The 20,319-nt window shown below is 34.0% G+C and overlaps 4 protein-coding genes across 6 annotated transcripts; 1 reads left to right on the forward strand and 3 right to left on the reverse strand.

Moving 5' to 3' along the window:
* Window positions 1-359: 359 nt before the first annotated feature.
* Window positions 360-3,922, forward strand: LOC132313251 (pentatricopeptide repeat-containing protein At3g09060). Of its 3 annotated transcripts, XR_009483404.1 has the most exons (3): window positions 360-3,321; window positions 3,431-3,502; window positions 3,730-3,922. XR_009483404.1 is itself a non-coding variant. In XM_059811947.1 (2 exons), exon 1 carries the CDS (start codon window positions 931-933, stop codon window positions 2,992-2,994), a length of 2,064 nt encoding a protein of 687 aa, XP_059667930.1. In that variant the 5' UTR covers window positions 360-930; the 3' UTR covers window positions 2,995-3,033; window positions 3,140-3,438. The 3 variants fall into 3 exon arrangements, 1 of the variants encoding a protein (XP_059667930.1); XR_009483403.1 differs by having other exon boundaries at window positions 3,422-3,922; XM_059811947.1 differs by lacking the exon at window positions 3,730-3,922 and having other exon boundaries at window positions 360-3,033; window positions 3,140-3,438.
* A 201-nt stretch (window positions 3,923-4,123) lies between these two features.
* LOC132313252 (uncharacterized) lies at window positions 4,124-5,207 on the reverse strand. Its single transcript, XM_059811948.1, has 2 exons — window positions 4,817-5,207; window positions 4,124-4,697 (listed from the first exon to the last, which is right to left on the reverse strand). The coding sequence occupies exons 1-2, from the start codon at window positions 5,141-5,143 to the stop codon at window positions 4,254-4,256; spliced, it is 771 nt and encodes a 256-aa protein (XP_059667931.1). The 5' UTR covers window positions 5,144-5,207; the 3' UTR covers window positions 4,124-4,253.
* A 676-nt stretch (window positions 5,208-5,883) lies between these two features.
* Window positions 5,884-8,841, reverse strand: LOC132313254 (protein NRT1/ PTR FAMILY 8.1-like). The gene is made up of 2 exons (XM_059811950.1): window positions 8,200-8,841; window positions 5,884-6,879 (listed from the first exon to the last, which is right to left on the reverse strand). The coding sequence occupies exons 1-2, from the start codon at window positions 8,745-8,747 to the stop codon at window positions 6,048-6,050; spliced, it is 1,380 nt and encodes a 459-aa protein (XP_059667933.1). The 5' UTR covers window positions 8,748-8,841; the 3' UTR covers window positions 5,884-6,047.
* Window positions 8,842-9,190: 349 nt separating this feature from the next.
* On the reverse strand, window positions 9,191-9,674 carry LOC132314689 (protein NRT1/ PTR FAMILY 8.1-like). The gene is made up of 2 exons (XM_059813518.1): window positions 9,540-9,674; window positions 9,191-9,441 (listed from the first exon to the last, which is right to left on the reverse strand). The coding sequence occupies exons 1-2, from the start codon at window positions 9,643-9,645 to the stop codon at window positions 9,191-9,193; spliced, it is 357 nt and encodes a 118-aa protein (XP_059669501.1). The 5' UTR covers window positions 9,646-9,674.
* Window positions 9,675-20,319: the final 10,645 nt, after the last annotated feature.

Genomic DNA, 20,319 nt, shown 5'->3' on the forward strand with positions numbered 1-20,319 from the left:
AAAATCTCTCAATCTCTCTCATTTTCTAGAATTGCTTTCCAATTCTTGGCACATTTAGATTGGTCTTTTCTCAAGCTTTTTTCTAAGACTCCAAACCATGGTTGGTTAAAATATTGTATTTAACGAATTAGTGCAAAGGTCGTAAGTTACAATTAGCCCATAAGCTATATAATCAAGTTGGACGATTCACGTTGCTTGATCATGTAACCGATTGAGTAACCCAACAATCACATAAATCCAACAGTGAATATTATGTAACCGTTTGAGCAATCCCTCAGTTTATTGAGATCCTAATCAGCCTCTTGCGAGAAACTGAAAACTCGTTGTTTGTGTTATAAATTGGAGAACAAATATATTTAAAGAATATTTTGAAAATAAATCAAATTAATTTTGAAACATTTTCTAAAATGTACAAGTTTGAATATTTATAAAAATTCATCCACGAAAAATTTAGAAAATTCTCAAAAGAAATTCAATAATATTAAAAAAGAAACTATTATTAACTCCAAAAGAGAACTTTAAAAAAAAAAAAAATTCAAAAGAGAACTTAATTTTTGCATTTAATTGTTTTGGTTAAAAAAAATATATTTTTATTAAGAAAAAATTCACCAACTTGTGTATTCTCGACTTGGGCTCAATAGGCCCAAATAAAAATATTTTATTATTAAAAGACGCCTCAACTGAAGTACGAAGAGAAGTAACGACTTCGGGACCTTTCAAAAGGAACACTCTATAGGCAGCTGCTACTTTCCTCACTCAGCTGGTAAGTGATAGAATCATTTTGCTTCTTTTGAAGAACTTTGAATCTTCAATGATGGATCTGTAGATAGTTGCAGAGCTAGAGACTATCTTCTTGTTTTGGTAAGCAAAAAGTAAAACATGCCATAAAAATGATAGAGAGAACTTCATTTAGTCCTTACCTTCTCTCCCATGGCCGAGTTACCCAAACCTCTCTCTCCAAAGCTTCTTCTGAAACTCCTCAAAGCAGAGAAAAGCCCCAACTCAGCTCTCTGCCTTTTCGACTCAGCGAGTCGCCACCCGGGTTACGCCCACACGCCCGCAGTCTTCCACCACATCCTCCGACTACTCTTTGACCCAAGACTCGTCACTCACGTGACCCGAATCGTTGAAATGATTCACACCCAGAATTGTAAATGTTCAGAGGACGTTGCTCTAACAGTGATCAAGGCCTATTCGAAGAATTCAATGGTTGATCAGGCGTTGGATATTTTTCAGAGAATGGATCAAATTTTCGGTTGCAAACCCGGTATAAGATCATACAATTCTATGCTTAATGCCTTCGCTGTATCGAATCGGTGGGATCGAGCTCAGTTGTTTTTCAGGTACTTCGAAACAATGGGCGTGTCGCCCAATTTGGAGACCTATAACGTGTTGATCAAAATTTCTTGTAAGAAAAATCAATTTGAAAAGGCAAAGGAGTTGTTGGATTGGATGTGGAGTCGAGGTTTGAGGCCTGATGTGTTTAGTTATGGTACAGTGATCAATGGGCTTGCGAAGATTGGTAAGGTATCCGATGCGTTGATCCTGTTCGATGAAATGTTTGAGAGAGAAGTGACTCCTGATGTGATGTGTTACAATATTCTGATTGATGGGTTTTTCAAGAAAGGTGATACTATGAGGGCTAATGAGATTTGGGAGAGGTTGTTAAGAGGGTCTACTGTTTATCCAAATGTCACCACTTATAATGTTATGATTAATGGCTTGTGCAAGTGTGGGAAGTTTAATGAGAGTTTGGAGATTTGGCATCGGATGAATGAAAATGAGCGGCAACATGATTTGTTTACTTACAGTACTCTGATACATGGGTTGTGCAAGTCCGGAAATGTTGATGGGGCTTCAAGAATTTATGCAGAAATGATCCGGAACGGGGTGTCTCTTGATGTAGTGATATACAACGCACTGCTTGATGGGTATTGTCGAGCCTCAAAGATTGAAAAATGTTTTGAGTTGTGGGATCTGATGGGAAAGGAAGGTTGTCGAAATGTTGTTAGTTACAACATATTGATCAGAGGGTTGTTTGATAAAGGGAAGGTGGATGAAGCAATTTCTATCTGGGAACTATTGCCAGAGAAAGGTTGTGTTGCAGATCCCACAACTTATGGTGTCTTGATTCATGGATTGTGTAGACATGGCTACTTGAACAAGGCTTTGTGGGTCTTGAAAGGGGCAGAAGATAAAGGAGATACTCTGGATATATTTGCTTATTCCTCTTTGATTAATGGCTTATGTAAAGAAGGAAGATTAGATGAAGCAGTTAATATGCTTGATCGGATGGCTAAACATGACTGTAAACCAAATCCTCATGTTTGCAATGCACTGATCAATGGTTTTATCCATGCTTCTAAAATTGAAAATGCAATTCGGCTTTTTCGTGAAATGTTTACTAAGGATTGCGTACCAACTCTTGTAACCTACAACACTCTAATTAATGGATTATGCAAAGCAGAAAGATTTGATGAAGCCTATGTCCTAGTGAAAGAGATGCTGGAAAAAGGGTGGAATCCGGACATGATCACATATAGCTTGCTGATGGATGGCCTTTGTCAAAGTAAAAAGACTGACATGGCCCTTAACTTGTGGTTTCAAGTGCTTGAGAAGGGCTTCAAGCCCGATGTAACCATGCATAACATTATAATACATGGCCTCTGCTCTACAGGGAAAATTGAGATTGCTTTGCAGCTATATTTCAGGATGGGGAAGTCAAATTGTGTTCCAAACCTTGTGACCCACAATACTGTCATGGAAGGGCTTTACAAAGCCAGGGAATGTGAAAAGGCATCAGCGATTTGGGCCTGCATTTTAAAAGCCGGTTTACAGCCAGACATCATCACCTATAATATTGCCCTCAAGGGCCTTTGTTCTTGCAATAGAATGTTAGATGCCATTGGATTCTTAGATGATGCTCTGGATCGGGGAATAATGCCAACTGTCATCACATGGAACATACTTGTCAGAGCAGTGCTTAACAATTAGGATCCTACACAATCCTTTTGCAATTAAAAGATCACAGAAGTATAAGTTCCTAACTCCTAAACTTCCTTGTTTTTGTTGATTTTTAAATTTTTTTTATACATCTGCAAGAAAAGCTAATTAATGATTGCAGTGTTGTCTTTTTAAGCTTCCTTGTGTATACAGATGCTCAGTATGAGTTCTAGCAAAATGAATTGCTGGAATCATTGTCTATTATCCAAAATTTCGGGATTGAGAGTTATCTTATCCTACATTGATGCCAAGGAATCACTGAGCGTGCACATGAAGACATGTTGGATTAGAAGAATCTTTTCCTTTCACAGTTGTTAAGTATGATTAACTTTTCCATAGATCCATGAGCCACTTCTTTGCTTATGTGTTTCTGTTTGTTGTGTTAGTTTTCTGCTGAGGTCGTATAATGTTATACCAGTTCTTGCAGGCTGGATATGATATCCACACTTGTTCTATAATACCGTGTGAGCCTTCTTTGACTCAGCTAGCTGGAAGAATGGTAAATTCTCCAGAATCAAGTTCACTATCATCACTCATCAAGTTCAAGTATCTATAGCCTAATTATTTGGTTATGCTCTTTGCATGTATAATGTCATTCGTCATGTAGATTATTTACACTTTTGGGATTGGGTACTGCTTAAAAGATTTGACCAGAAACCGCATCTAATGTTCATTTTTTTTCTTTTTTTCCTTTTGTGTGTGTATAATTTATATGTAATGTTTCAGGAAATTATGGAATGATAATCACAAAACAGATGTGATATTCAGCCAACTTCTTAATTTTTAGGTCAGGCATTGGCATTAAGCTGTCAAGTTTTTTTTTCTCTCTGAAAGACCAGAAATAGGTAATTGCCTGTTCTTTCGGGTTTGCTTTGATGAAATGCAGAAAAAATACCTCTCCTTGAAGATGTTTTCAAATTTTACAGAATTGCAAACAGAAGAATCTGTATATGTCTTCATCAATCTATAGTTTCTTTGACTCATAGGAAACGGATATATTAGCAGCCTCAGTTCTTTCTGTTGTTGCTATATAATAAATTAATAATGGAGAAGTTCATCACACAACATCACAAATGAGGAATTTTAGTGATTACAGAGATTTTATAGAGAGAGTGGACGATGATGCAAAAGCAAAGCTTTATGTATTAGTCCGAAGTGTTAGATCTCACTTGGGTTTGTCTCACGCTATATTCATATTTCTTAAAAACTGTACTGGCTAATTAATTAGAACAGAAGAAACACATAGGACTTCACTTTTTCTCTTCCTGGGTTTTGTCCTTTTCCGTTCTTTCTGATTCTGATAACAGCCTCTGCTCGTAGATGAATTGGGAAAGCAAAGCCACCAAAATCACCCCAAGGATCACGACTTTTGGCCACCCAGATGATGAAGAGATCAAGGAGTCAACGATCCCAACAGCTACCAAGCAAATTAATCCCAGGTAGACATTCCTCCTTGTTTTTGAGCCGGCATTTTCTTTGGCAATCTCTTTAATCTTCTCCACAACTTCCTTAGCGTTTGCTTTTTCAGCAGGTGACCTCTGCCCCAAGTTCTTGAAGAACATCCCTTCATTCCGGTCCTTGTCAATTTGATCCTCGAACTCTACTAACTTCTTTTTGCTCTTCTCAATTTCCAGTTTGTTCATTTCCGTGGATTCTTCAAAAGCTTGCATTCGGGTCTCTATGTTCTCCATTATCTGCTAATCACAAAAAGGAACAAAAATGGGGTTATCAATGGGAATGGGAATGGAAAATTCAGTAGCAAGACAGTGGCTTCACTATGCATTGGATGGATAGAATGAGAAGTAGGACAGACCCTGGCACCTGCTTCATCAAGTCCTTTGAGGGCATCTTCACCAATCTGATCGAACTCAGCATTGGCTTCTTCGGCAAATTGAGTTAGATAAGCTGACCGCTCATCCAAGTAATCTTTCAGGCGAACTTTTTGAGTTTGAAGCATTGCGATTTTGACGAGGAGTTCTTGTTTACGAGCATCTCCTTCAGGTGGGGAAGTTCCCGACTCGGAGTCGTTAGACTTGCATGGAGAGAGGAGGGAATTCTTCTTCTTGGAGGGTCCTCTTGTGTGGAAGAGGGCATCTTTGGTGGGAATGAAGGTGGTTTGAATTGCTTTGAAGGAAATCATGTTCTGTGTTCTCTTTGTGGGGAGAGAGAAAGAGGAGGAGGAGAGAAAAAATTGCTATATCTATACAAATTGAAGTGTTCTGAGCCTCACATTAATTGTACATTATCCTTTCAAATACAGGATTTATTGTTAAAAAAATGAGCCGATTCTGTTTCCTTTTGTGGACTGCAGAGAATCACTACTTCGCTTTTACCTGGCCTTTTTGACTATAACCCTGTTTGGAATGAAGAATGGAAAATTAGGAGCGGAAGTATTACGGAATATGGTTCGTCATATAGTTCGATACGTGACGTATTGATTGATATAAAATTTTTTTTCTAAATAGCGATCGGTATCGATTGATTTACAATTTTTTTTCTAAATAGCGATCGGTATCGGCTAATTTACAGTGATTTTGTCTGACTTCGTTACACCGTGATCGATACCGCGACCATAGCTAATACCACGAACCATGTCAAATAATACGTGTCTAAATTTGATACGCGATTCGTATCAGTCAATTTACACCGACTTTGTAACGGACCGCCAATACTACGAACCATGTCAAACAATATGTATATCATGTAACATGGCCGACACTACTGACTGAAAAGGATTTTCTATCCCTTTTATTTGATTGAGTAGTGAAGGAAATAAAATGAGATTTTACATGATTTGGAAATAATGTGTATATATATTTTAAATAAGATGTGACCCAATGATTTTTAAAACATCCATGCACTTCACAATTATTTTGGGTAAATGCGAGCTTATTCTATCTGGACATACTCATTGAATTTGACGATAAAATCTTAGCACAATCATTCGTCATGCAACAGGTTCAACTTTGGAGAGTCATAACCTGACAACTAATTACACCCATAAAATCATATTCAACAGCAGAAAAATTAAAAAAATGGGTGGGTCACTGAGGTTTTCCAATTGCCTTCTTGTAGGTGTAACTCTTTGCGATCCAAATATAAACAATGAAATTAAGCACGCTGAGGATGGCCAACAGCCAGTAGAAATAGTCAAGATGACCCCTGTTCATATTAGCTGGAATCCAACCGCCTTCCCCGTGTTTCGTGGTCACCTTGGTCACAATTGTAACAAGCAGAGTGCTCAAGTAATTTCCCAAGGCAATAGTTGTAAGTGAGAGAGCTGAGCACAAGCTTCTCATTGCATCAGGTGCCTGGTCATAGAAGAACTCTAGCTGCCCAATGTTAATGAAAACTTCTGCACATCCCACTAGAAAATATTGTGGGACTTGCCAGAAGATTGACATAGGAATGGTCTCTAGATCATAGTAGTTGTTCTTCCTCACATAGTCAAGCCGAATGACTTCCAAAATGCCAGCAACAACCATAGCAAAAATAGAAATGACAAGACCAATGCCCATCCGTTGGAGTTGAGTGAAGCCCCTTTCATGGCCGGTGAACTTTCTTGCAAATGGGACAATTGCTCGGTCATATACCAGTGCCCAGAAGAGGACACTCAGAGTATCAAAGAGAGATAGGGATGCTGATGGAATCTTGAAGTTCGGCCCCATGTGTTGGTCCATGGTGTTGCCTTGTAGAACGAACATGGTGTTCATTTGACTGTATACAGCAGCAAAAACTATTCCAGATGCCCATACTGGCAGCAATCGGATGATGGCCTTCAGCTCCTCAACTTGGGTAACAGTGCAGAGACTCCATGGATTTGCCAAACCCTTGACCTGGTCAGTTTCAGTTTCCACAGCAGCCTTGTCAAAAAACCTAGAATTTGACAATTTTAAATTAGTTGCCATTATCAGTAGAAAAAATCAGTGGCGGAGCCAGGATTTTAATTCGGGGGGTTGGGGGCACAGTGCTAAAAAAAAAAAAAAAAAAAAAGAAAAGAAAAGGAAAGCCAGACCAAGGGGGGCATGTGCCCCCCTCTGGCCATACAGTGGCTCTGCCCCTGGAGAAAATCAAGAGCCAACTTGAAGATGCCTGACTAAATTCCTAAACTGGGGGGCCAAAAAGTTTGTGCCTACTTGTCCAACTATGTCCATTCCGTTCTCAAGAAATCTCAAATGAATCTTGTTTAAAGCAGAAATTTGGTACTTCATTGAAGGTATATTCCTAGCATAAAAAATTAAGGAAACCGACTTCTTTTTGTCTTGAATCTGGAATGCAACCTTCATTCTATATCATGATTTAATCATTTCAATACTTAATAGCAAACAAAACATGCAGAATGGGACAAAACAATCAAGTAGTTTGAAAGTTGAAACTATAAAATCTGAATGCGTTGGTGATAGCAAAATCAGCACCCATTGTTCATTCCTAGGATGTTACGGATAAGGTTTTATTTCTGAAGGGTATTTTGACATTACTCAAATTAAGCTCCGTTCTTGGAAAGTGGGAGTGTAAGAGACAGTGAACAATCAGAATTGTCTATTGAGTCTAGGGAGTGGTTTTCTTCCTGAGGCCACTCTCTTCCAGTCGTAGTTTAGCAACTCATGGAGAAATCTAGGGTGCATGGATTGTTGGGCGGTGTTATTAAATGTGGGCTTTGGCATGAGATCATGGAAGTGAAGGTGGATCACGGAAAAACAACAAGTTTTGGTGTAGTAATGTGTCTGGGGGTTCTTAAGGAAGTTGTCAGAGAGATGTTATTACGTTTTCACCATGTTATTTCATAAATGGTTGACACTTGTACTCATGAATGCTGTAATCTCAAAGTTCACCATATATTATTCTTTTTCCATTGTAGGTGGACATAGATATAGTGATTTTGCTGTGACATGGTTATGTTTTGTTATCATTATTTTTCTCTACCTTCCTTAATTAAACACTTGCACAAGTGCCTGGAGTATTCTGCATATTTCATTCCTAAAACTAAATGGGTGGGTACAAGTTAACTAAAAATATACACACGAGACAACTAATCATGCAAGTACTTTGAACTACTGAATTATTGGATACATGAAGGAAAAATGAAATAGTAATTAAATGTTGCAAATCATGAAAAAAATTAAAATATATTGGAATTTATATTACTAAGACCAAAACAACATCTACTTATTTAATAAGGGGGTTCAGAACAATTACCTTAACACTTCCGTGTGGTCAAGCTTGCGGCTTCCTTTAATATTACTTTCTTTGTCTGCTGTCTCATAGAGATGAGACTTATCTGCAGGTACTTGTACATTATATTTTCTGATGGATGCAATCAGGACCTGAGAAATTCGTGTCAAGGGACTGCCTCCAGGTCTTTGGAGCCGGTAAAAACGGCTACCTGAGAAGAAAAACATAATTGCAATGGCCATAGCAACTGCTGGGACTCCAAATCCCCAGCCCCAACCCACATTCATTTGTATATAGACCAAAACTGAGGAAGCAATCAGTGCACCCACATTGATTGAAAAGTAGAACCAATTGAAAAAAGAGCTCTTTTTTTTCCTCTCTTTTTCATTAGTTTCATCAAATTGATCTGCACCAAATGACGAGACACATGGCTTAATTCCACCAGTTCCCAGAGCAATTAAGTACAGTGCTACAAAGCATGCTGCAGTTTGTGATGCTGTTGGGTGGCAAACATCCTTATCACATGATGGTTTTAGTCCATTGACAGAAGCAGTCAATGTTAAGAGTGTCATTCCCTACAAAAAATAAAATAAATAAATAAAAATAATATCAATTTTCAGGAACGAAATTAGCCTGTAGGCCACATGGTGCATGAACTCAATGAAGTGTTTGGAAATGGAATGCCTGTTTGACACAAGGTCTATAGGAATCTTCAAGAGAATAATCTTCGAACACAGTTGAAATTGAAATAATGTCCTCAATTTTAATTTCCCAAAACAATGTTAAGGGAGAGTTGGGAGTTCGTAAAGGGAGAACTCAATATTCTTAAGAAATACCAACTAGGAAACATAGAAACCTCAGATACTCAGTTAACCAAAAATGAAATATTGGGATGACGTGACATGACAGATACTGATAAAGTCTATGAAAAATTTAATTTATAAAGTACCAAATGAAAACCGAAGCCGAGTTTTCTAAGCTTGCATGAAGCACCCTCGGCATATAATTGCAGCATTCAAGTATTAAAAGATGAATGGAAGTTACATACTACAACATAAATGCTTGAAAAACTGGCAATTGTCCAATATCTTCCCAAGTAGGAATCAGCTAGAAAAGCTCCAATCAATGGTGTGGCGTAGCAAGTGCCTGACCAATTTGTGACAGTATTTGATGCAGTGGCATTTCCCATGTTTAGACGTTTCTGAAGATAGTTCACCAGATTGGTGCTCATCCCATAGTATGCCAACCTCTCACAACATTCATTCCCTGGACAAATTCAGGGTACAAAATTTCAAGGCCGTTTAATATTGTAAAATTACAATAACAAGGTATAGCATAAAAATAATAGAACATTAAAACCATACCCAGGATGAAGTAGCACGCTTTCCAGTTACCGGTTTTCTTTCTGACAGCAGGCTGTTTATGTATATTAACTGTGCCATCATTTGTATAGTAATCATCCTCTGCCATGGTATTTCAGTATCTGAGCTTTATTTCAATGGTCCAGCTGCAGTCAAAGCATGTGGAAACCGTAGAATTAATCATTATAACATCATTAAAATGTATATGCTAACATACTGTAACAATTAAACTCTTAATGTAGCTTTTATTTATTTGGCTAGGGATGGCAATTACATAGAGAGAAAATTTAAAAATTATCATCATGACAAATTCTCGATGTTGAACCCCTCGGATCCATCCTCAACCAGTGTCTCAACAACTCAACAGAGAAATAGGACTACAGATTTTGAAAATAATTTCATGAAAATATTCATGAATATCGTGTGTATGGATCATTCCAAAATTAAGGAAGCAATCCTATTGTTAACGAATGAGTTAATAACCACTCATGCATTATTTTGCCTGTCCAAGCTCATACTGAATATTCCAGATAATTTCCTGTTGAAAAATTGTCACATTTTAATGACAAGAAGAAGAAATTGAGAGAAAATTGTAGAGTATCACCGACCACTGGAAAAGTTAAAAGATAAAACTAAGTGTACTCTCAAATGGATATGAAAAGAATATAATATATGTATACGTATAATATGTTCCCTCATATTTCTCTATTTTGTTTGTATATGTTACATATTAACTTAAACGAATATGTAACACATACAGGAAAATAGAGCCCAATATGAAGAAAAGTTCCCCAAAACAAATCATGGAGTCCACAGTTCACTCAAATCATTGATTGCCCAACAAAGTGATGGAATTAGACTCACCGATTAACATACTCTTTCCTTCCCTGTTTGAAATCAATTTATTTACAATTAAAAATTACCCAAGGGCCACAAATTGGGGATGCCCACAAATCAAGAAATCCAATAATCCACTTTATGTGACAATTAAAAATTGAAACAACAAACAAAATTAATGATGGGAGTCTAAGTCAAAAGAAAATTCAACTATTAATTTAATTGTCAAAATCCATCTAAACAGATATATTTTAATTAGATAATCTGAATTAGATTAAAATCCAGAGTCTCCATTCATCACCGAAAACAAATTACTGAAAGCAAGCCCCCCAGAAACAGATGTATATAAATCCATATATATATGCTGATTTGAAAATCTCAAGACAAGCCCTTATAAATCCTTGAAATAGATGTATCAAACCCTGATGATTCATGCAGATATATTAGACATACAGAGAGAGTCTCGATGATCAATAAATTATTAGATTAAAGTAGAGAGTATCAAACCTTTTGAAGTGTGAAAAGGTGAGACAGATCTCTGAACGAGACTATTTGGCTTCTGGGTTTGGTTGTTATGGTGTTAATGGAGGCGAGGAAGGTGCATTTGAGTAAAACCAGGACACACAACGCCCAGATTTCTGTTTGTATACGCTGGAGACGGACGAGTGTGTAGGTTATTGACACAACTACCACCTTCTGTATAGGTATATATATGGTATGTGTTTTTGCTGCAACATGCATAGTGCCAAATACTTGGAATACCAAGTTTACTATAAAAAGGTTTCTTAGCTGGCAACTTTATAATAGTAGCAGATAATTTCTAATTAAAATCCCTCCAGGACCACCTGAAAATCAAATTAAATTGATTACTATAATTATGGAATTATTAAATTTAAGGTGGTCATGAGATTAATCGGAGGATTGCTATGTACAATGAATGTGCATCATGACCCGAATGGTTTTGGTGGGTTGATGGGTGGGTCGGTCACGCTCATCCGGAGAGCGTGGATAGACGCTCCAATCAAAAGGTTTTGATGAACCATGTGTCAAAGTAGTGGGAGGTGATGAGCAATTCGATGACTTTTAAACCGCGAGTGTTTAGTTTCTCAAAATTGAAGTTGTTGCTAAAGAATCTCAACAGTCTGTGTACTGTTGGTGTTTGTTGTGATACTGAATCTTATGCTTCAATTTGGCATAATCAGTAAAAGTCACAAAAATCAAAATTTAGCGACATTAAGTTGAACCTCCGTGGAATTACCAATTTATTCTCAGGTCAAAATATTTGTTAACCATTAGTTCAGTTCACCAACCCACTACCTCGAGGATATATACGATCTGTTAGTGTCTGAAAAATGGATCTCCTTTTAAAGAAATTGGTTTTTAAATATTTACAAGTATTTAATCATATAACTATTAAGACGCCACATCAACAATTTAATTAAATAATGAATACGATATTGTTTCGATTACCCTCATTATCATCAATCTTTATTTGATACAATTAAAGATTTGAAAGATTTCACAAATTTTTCTAATTTAAGAAAGTATTTTAAAATTGTAGTTCATTAACTCAAAAGGTCATTTAGATCTACTATATCTTCCAGAGTACAAACATCTAGGTTCATTTCAATATCGTATTAATTAATTAAGGTGGTCATGAGATTCAACGGCCCTGATTAATCGGAGGATTGCTATGTACAATGAATGTGTACATGACCCGAATGGTTTTGGTGGGTTGATGGGTGGGTCAGTCACGCTCATTGGGAGAGTGTGGATAGACGCTCCAATCAAAAGGTTTTGATGAAGCATATGTGTCAAAGTAGTGGGAGGTGATAAGCAATTCGATGATTTTAAAACCGCACGTGTAACTAGTTTCTCAAAATTGAAGTCGTTGCTAAAGAATCTCAACAGTCGGTTTACTGTTGGTGTTTGTTGTGATACTGAATCTTATGCTTCAATTTGGCTTTGAATAATTAGTAAAAGTCACAGGTGTCTCAAAAAATCAAAATTTAGGGACATTAAATTATAACTCTGCTGAATTACCAATTTATATTCAGGTCAAAAGACTCAAAATATTTGTTAACCATTAGTTCAGTTCACCGACCCTCAACCTTGTGTCTGGTGTTAGTGTCGGAAAATGAATCATCTCTAAAGAAATTTGTCTTTAAACATCTACAAGTATTTAATCTTATGACTGTTAAGGCGCCACATCAACAATTTAATTAAATAATGAATATAAAGTCAACAATTTAATTAAATAATAAATACGATATTGTTTGGATTACTCTCATTATCATCAATCTTTATTTGCTACAATTGAAGATTTGAAAGATTTCACATATTTTTTTTGAGTTAAAAAAGTATTTTAAGTTCTCATTACATATTTTTTAAAGTTTTATCTCACTGCAACATCTAGGTTAATTGAATCACACACACACACACACACACACACACACACACATATATATATATATATATATATATATATCCAAATTTGTAGATTTTTACACAAACCCTTAAATTATTTTCAACTACAATTTCCAAATATCCATTTTATGCTGAACTAATTTTAAGAGAGATAGTAATTAGTAGTGTTCATTGGTTGATACATTATACCCCTCTGACCAGGCTAACAACAATTTTGGTAGGAATTACGGATTTTGCTTTTGTAAACTTGACTGAAACTGAAAATAATAAATTTCTACCAATAGAGACCGTATTTTCAAAGAGAAAGGTTGATTGGTTTTGGTGAGAGAAAATTAATTGTAGCAAGATAACTAACAACCGTAAGGTGCATTTTTAGTCAAACGATATCGTATTAATTAATTAATTAAATTGTTGATGTGGTGCCTTAATAACCTTAGGATTAAATACTTGTAAATGCTTGGAGATAAATTTTTTTGGAGATGATCCATTCCCAGGGAACGTGTAATACGGTGTACCAGGTGGAAAAAAAATCCTTTCCAGTGAACCGTGCTAATAAACGCCACCGCCCATCTCTTCAACATAGTCTTGTCATCACCAAGTTAGGGCCAAATCACCAAGTCAAGAAAGAAATTTATTTTTGTTTTACCATATGTACGAAAACCTCTATATGACTTTATACAACATATTACAAAGAGTATATTATTATACAATTTAACTTTATATTTTGACTGAAATTAAAATAAAATTAAAATGCAAAATAACCTCAATTTAAAAAATTCAACAAAAATTACAAGGAAGAACAAATCATATAATTAAGAGTTATTATGATTAGTATACCCCTATCTCAAAAATAGATCCAAATCATTATATTCTCAAAATTTCTCCAAATCAGAAATTTTGAACCGTAGTTGCGTAGAATTTGGTCGAATTGACCAACTTTAAATCTTGTACCATAAACTAAATCTTACTTCCCTAACTTTAAATTCTAAAGAGAAGGATTGAACAAAAAAATAAAATAAAATAATAGATACGTTGTATACAAAAGTTGTATATGTATTAAATAATAGATATGTTGTATACGAAAGTTGTATGTATATATTAAAAATTTAGTAAATATGAATTTAACTCAATCGTCTAGTCAACTTTTTTACCCCTCCTAATCCAGTGACAGTAATTGGGGAGGATTTTTTTTCTGCACCAGGTACACTGACTATTAGACCTACGCTAGTCTTACCTATATTATATGCTATATGCAATAGTCATGAATGTCATAATTGTTAAATGTTATTCTGTAAGCTCCGTCTGGTTAGATGAATTTAAGTAAAAAAAGAAATGAAAGAAAAGTAAAATGAATGAAAAGAAAAATTATTTTATAGCATGTATTTAGTTAGTATGAAAATTTATATAAGAAAATTGTAGGAAAATATAAATTTGTTATTTTGAATAGTATGAAAGTGAAAAGAAAGTAATTGAACATACCAAAATTACCCTTATGATTTTAAATACTGAAAATAAATGATTTTGTATTTGATGTGTCTAATTTGAGCAAAGAAATAGTAAAATGATGGATTATTAAATTTAATAATATAATTATTTATATTTAAAATTAGGGGTGGCAATTCATGTTCGTGAGTCATAATCGTGTCATGTCGATGTAAGAGTATTCTACTAAATAGGTAAACCTAAACCCAACTAATTTAATAATCATGTCAACAACTCTCGACACTAACCCGACTTTTTTTATTAAATGGGTTAGCGTGTTAACCGGTTTAATGATTTGTTTATCAAAACGAGAATTTAATATTCAATTAAATAATAAATTCTAGAATTTTTTTTGTCACAATTAACCTAAATATTCAAAATAAAAAGAAAAATCATAAGGCGTAGTCAAGGTTAATGTTAAAATGACTTCACTGTTCATAATAATTGGGTTTAAATAGGTAACATAATACATAGGTCATATTTACGATTATGATATGTTGAGTTAAACGGGTTATACGAGTTGAACCCTTCAATCCTAACTCGACATGGTTAAGTAAATTGATTAATCGTGTCAACCCATTTATTACCCAAACTCATTTAAAGTCAATCCAAACCAACTTATCTTGTGTCGTGTTCGAGTCGTGTCGTAATTTGCCACCCCCATTTAAAATAAGACTTCATAATATTTTCTTAGGTAGAAATAGAACTAATTATTAATTTAAGAGAAACAAAATAAAAAATAAAAATAAAAAAAACAACATGTTGTTGTTGCCAATTATATTTAAACTTATGGGAAAACAAAGAAAAAGTTGTTTTCATGGAAACTTTGCCTCTTTGAACCCAGTAAAAAAATAAAGAAATAAATTGTCTTGCATGATTAAGTTAATGGGTAAAATATGAATGTCAAATAAAAAGATACTCATTTCAGGCCAAAATGTTATTTCCTTGTGTTTTGTCCAGGAACAGTTTGAGAGAAAATAGACATCCATGGAAATAAATTTTTTTCATTATGTTTCTTTTTCAGTCTATCCAAATTTTTAAAAAATTAAAAAAAAATTCCTTTCTTTTCTTTTCTAGTTGATTCTATTTTATGTGTAAAGTGATAAATAAGGATATGGTGTATTAATTTGGATAGTTGATCTAATGTTATTTGTTGAGATGGGTTTCAAATGTTAGGTTGGTATCATATATTCAAATGGATAATTGAATGCATCCATGATTGATGTTGAGAGAGAGGGTAATGTGCCACTAATTAGCCAATATATTGAGTATACATAAAAGAATTAAAAGTAAAGCATTATAATATATTTTTTGAGGATCATCTTTTATTTACTTAATTATTTATGACTACAACTAATTTGTGACATTATTATTGCTTATAATGAGGATCCAATCCTTTGGTATCGCCACTTATCAATCCTTTCCTTTCATAATAAGATTCAAATATTATGTTATAGTTAGAAAAAATTTAATTCAAACTTAGCAAGTGTATGTCATATTATAAAAAAAACATTGGACCCAAATCAAAATGTTGTTGCCAAATTGCAAAAGCCACATTAACTGTTGTCAAAAGTAAATTTGGCAACTGGAACAGAATAATTAGAAGTCCTTTCAGCAGTGAAAGCCAGGAGATGAAGTCTCTGAGAACCCATTATTGATACTGAGATTCAATAGATGGAAGAATCTTTTAGCTAGCACTAACCATCCAAAGAAAAAGAAAAGCATGCTTTAAGTGGCTTTTAATAAACTTTTCTTGATTATATATGTTTGTGAATATAATTACGCTTTATGTGCCTTTTAATAAACTTTTTTTGATATGTTTGTGAATATGATTTTTACCTAATCAAAATCCACCTCAAAATTTGAAACTGAATCGGATTTATCAGTAGCTGTCCTTGTTTTAGACTATGACAACTTGGGACTGTCACTGAAAGAAGGAAAAAAGATTTACCCAAAAAAAAAAAAATTAATTTGTTGGGTTTACTTAACTCATAACTTAAAAAAAAAATACAACGTAAGCAATTTCTAATTTAATAAAAATAAAATTTTAGAGCATAAAAGGTTCGTTTCAATCAGCACATACCTGTGAGACAATTGAGTAATTGCCTACCACACTTTGAATGAGATATCTGGTGTATTTCCCTCTAGAATATAATTCTGAACACTATGGAACGACGATACCACCTCCCTTTTATATAGAAGCAGAGTTCCAAATAATTATATCTCATTTTTCAACACAAATTCACTTTTGGACATTCCATGTTAAACTATAAGTGGGATATGATATGCTTTTACAAGTTACCTAACTCTTAGCCCCTTCTATTAATTATTTTTTATTCCACCAAAAGGATATAATCCCACCCAATGATAGATAATTATTACTAATTACAAACTAATCCCAATAGTTATTTAATACCATATATTTAATAAATTATTATTTGGTCACCTAAGCTTATCCCTTTGATTACATATATTTAATATAACTTGTCAATATTTTGCAATTAAATCAACCTAGCCAAATTACTTTACTACGTTGATTTCATTTTGATAAAAGGTTAGCATTTAATATCCTGTAGTATGCATATAACTCATATAGCCACCTATAGGTTCTGAAAACCCCTAATGTTTATTTTAGGAGTGAATAAAGACCTTCCCTCATTCAGTCATTAATGGAGCGATAAAAATACTAAAATGTCATTCCTACAATTAAAATAAAAAATAATAAAAAATTCAATTAATGTAAAATGACTATTATGGCGTTTATTAAACGATCCCGTAAAAAAGCAAGGGCATTTTTGGAATCAAATAAGGGCATTTTAAGTATTTAATACAATTAACTAGTCATGTGTGAGACACGCGAACATTTCTAATGATTGATTGCTGAAAAACCCTAATTTGTAACATTTTTTTAAATTTTAAGGGAGTTATATACCCAAAGTAAAAGAGGGATATTATTTGCTCAAAAAGTAAACCTTATGAGTGTTTTAAATACTTAACCCTTGATAAAATACGTTCTATAGTGAATATATTAATTATTTACCCAAAGTAACTTGAAACTCACTCCAAGTAAATTAAAGTAAATAATTAATATAACTCCGATATAGTTCTCTTGATTAAGAATCAATATAATATCGATGATACTATATTGGGTAGATCAAGGAGTTTTGATCTCGGAGGATAAATTAACGTGCACTAACAGTAAATGTATGTGTGCATTAGATATGAATTTATCAATATTTGTAATTATAAATGTTCATACCCTAACAAATAGAACTAAAAATTATATTTTGTGAGTATAACGGTTGGTATCTATAACCAAATGTGTTGATTGACGATAACATCATGAGTAAATTTTTTTTTTTACCTGTTACTAATGTATATAGATAAACAAATTAAAATTTATAATTAATAAATGTCACTAATAATTTTGAAGGTCATACAATCCCGTACATGATTCTCAAACTCTAAGTAGAATAGGCTTTTTCTTGGCTTTTTTTTGCCGGGGGCCGGCTGCAGAAAGTTAGTGATTGATAAACATTAAACACCAATTACCAACTAAAAGGATCCTAGGAAAAATTACAAAATATTACAAAAAAAAAAATGGAACATCAATGACCATCTAACCAACCAACTAAGGATTTTTTAGGAAAAATTAATGTAGGTGCTTGATGATGTGATGTTGTCAACCTTTTAACTAAAAGGATCCTAGGAAAAATTACATAAAAAAATGGAACATCAATGACCATCTAACCAACCAACTAAGGATTTTCTAGGAAAAATTAATGCAAGTGCTTGATGATGTGATATTCTCAACCTTTTAAGGACAGTTACCAAACAATTTTGCAGAAAGCCTCATATTTTTGACATCAGACTTGGCATTGGCCAGAACCATTGTGTGGAAGAAACAAGTAAGTTTTGAGTTTCCAGGGAGAAGTTGGAATTCGAAAGTAACAATTCTTAGGGATTGTTTGAGAAGTATTATGATATTCTTTTTCTGATATTGATATTTAAATTTGGGTACATATTATGTTTGGAACGTGTAATATCCCTAATTTTAAAAGAATAGTCTCGGTATTTATTTATTTGTTTTAATTGTATTTTTTAATTATTTAATTAATTATTTGACTAATTGCTTATGTGTTTAATTGAATTAGGTATTACTTGATTATTTGATTATGTGTCTATGTATTATTTGTATTTGTCTATATGTTAATTGTTTAATTAGATTATGTGCTTAAATGGTGTTTTGATTAATTGTAAATTAAATATTTTCTTTTCTTTTATTATTTTATTTTATTTTTCTTTTATAGTTATGGTTAGTAGTAATGGGCCAACTAATTGGGTCCCATAGATTACTTGGATAGGAGGTTGGATGTGTATGGATTATTACCCATGAATAATGTATGTACATATTGTAATACCCCTAATTTTAAAAGGATAGTCTCAGCATTTATTTATTATTTTTATTGTATTTTTGCATGATTATTTGGTTTAATTATTTTATTTAATTGTTTACCTGTGTGACGTGTATTTAATTGGTATCTATTTCTTTGTTTAAATTGCATTCTATTTATTTAATTGATTATTCGTGTATTTAAATTGGTATCTATTTCTTTGTTTAAATTGCATTCTATTTATTTAATTGATTATTAAAGGTTTTAATTTAGGAAGTAATTTAGGAAGTATTTTAATTAACGATTTTTCAAAATTGAGGGTTTAGTTTCGTTAGCCGACACAGGATTTAATTAAGTTCTATGGGCCGGTTAGGATTTAGTTAGGGCTCTAATTAATGTAGGGTTTTGGTATAACTTTATAAATATATGGGTATACATCTGCCGAGGGTTTCTAAAACCCTATTCACCATATTCCCGTATACAGTAAAGAGAGAAGTTGAGAGAACAGAGCGTCGTAACGGTCTGTCAAGGAGAATAATAGAGAGGACCAAGGGGGGTGTTTGGTGGATTAGATCAGAACCAGAGGAGGCTAGAAGGTAGTAAGTGGTTGCCGGAAAGCTTAGAACAACGGCGTCAAGGTTCTGTCTATAAAACTGTACAGGCAAGTTCTTCTCTTTCTCCTTCCCTTTGGCTTGTGTTCTGTGCACCTAGACAGTCTCTAGGAGATTAATTGGCCTTAAACTGAACCATGCATGTTTGATATATGATTTGCTTGATCGTTTTATCTGTGCAAAATTTATTTACAAAATAATTATAGCGCGTATGTTTTCTTGACTCTGTTTTGGCACAACGTCCCACTGTTTTAATTTTTATTTTGAATCTTACTGAAATCAACCGAGGTCTGATTGGATACTAGATGTAATTTAAGACTTCAAATTTAAAATTGGAGGAAGAACAGAGGGGTTGGGATAAAACTGATGTCGCAATTTAGTTTCAGTATTGTTCTTCAACTATGCTAGTTTAAATGGCTTGATTAAACTCTGTAATTGTTTGCAAAACTATTGTAAACAATCTTGGGGAATGCTTCTAGACTAAATTACGAGTCCTAAGATTAGTTTTAGAGACCAACAGAGTGGTTGGTTTTGATCAGAGAAGGAGCGGACGGACTGAAACGAAGCACCGGGGACGAAGGCTCTCAGAGGAAGTGAGAGCCGGCTCCATGGAAGTGGGAGCCGGCTCCCACAACAAATTAGAGCCGGCTCTAAGAAGTCCTAGAGCCACCTCTAGGCTGGAAAAGAGCCTGCTCCAAATTCTAGAGCAGGCTCCCTTGGTATTTTTGGTTTATTTTGCGATTTTTTTTAATTTTCTACATACTATGTTCACTGTTGGAGCATGGAGACTGTTGGAATGAATTTGGAACTTTACAGAGGGATCAAGGAATGAATTTTGAGTGTCATTAAGACCCTAAATTGAGTAAAGTTTAATTCTAAGTTGTCGGGACAAACAGTGTAAAAATTAAGGCACTTAACAAATGGAAGTTGAATTAATTGTTGAATTAGAATTCAGCAATTTGATGGAACATAATGTGTTTATAAAACTTATTTTAGAATGCATTCAAGTGCATGATAAGGTCATTTAATTAT

This window comes from Cornus florida, unplaced genomic scaffold (genome assembly GCF_030987335.1).
Source record: "Cornus florida cultivar Cherokee Brave unplaced genomic scaffold, ASM3098733v1 CherokeeBrave_3.0.0_Hap2_Chr06, whole genome shotgun sequence".
NCBI lineage: Eukaryota > Viridiplantae > Streptophyta > Magnoliopsida > Cornales > Cornaceae > Cornus > Cornus florida.

What these genes read in the sequence shown, in the direction of transcription:
- LOC132313251 (XM_059811947.1), top strand. Translation starts at nt 931, where the DNA reads ATGGCCGAGTTACCCAAACCTCTCTCTCCAAAGCTTCTTCTGAAACTC.
- LOC132313252 (XM_059811948.1), bottom strand. Translation starts at nt 5,143, where the DNA reads ATGATTTCCTTCAAAGCAATTCAAACCACCTTCATTCCCACCAAAGAT. An exon ending in TTGATGAAGCAGGTGCCAGG is followed by an intron (nt 4,698 to 4,816) that starts GTCTGTCCTACT and finishes TGTGATTAGCAG; the next exon opens with ATAATGGAGAACATAGAGAC.
- LOC132313254 (XM_059811950.1), bottom strand. Translation starts at nt 8,747, where the DNA reads ATGACACTCTTAACATTGACTGCTTCTGTCAATGGACTAAAACCATCA. An exon ending in GACCACACGGAAGTGTTAAG is followed by an intron (nt 6,880 to 8,199) that starts GTAATTGTTCTG and finishes GTCAAATTCTAG; the next exon opens with GTTTTTTGACAAGGCTGCTG.
- LOC132314689 (XM_059813518.1), bottom strand. Translation starts at nt 9,645, where the DNA reads ATGGCAGAGGATGATTACTATACAAATGATGGCACAGTTAATATACAT. An exon ending in AGCGTGCTACTTCATCCTGG is followed by an intron (nt 9,442 to 9,539) that starts GTATGGTTTTAA and finishes GAATTTGTCCAG; the next exon opens with GGAATGAATGTTGTGAGAGG.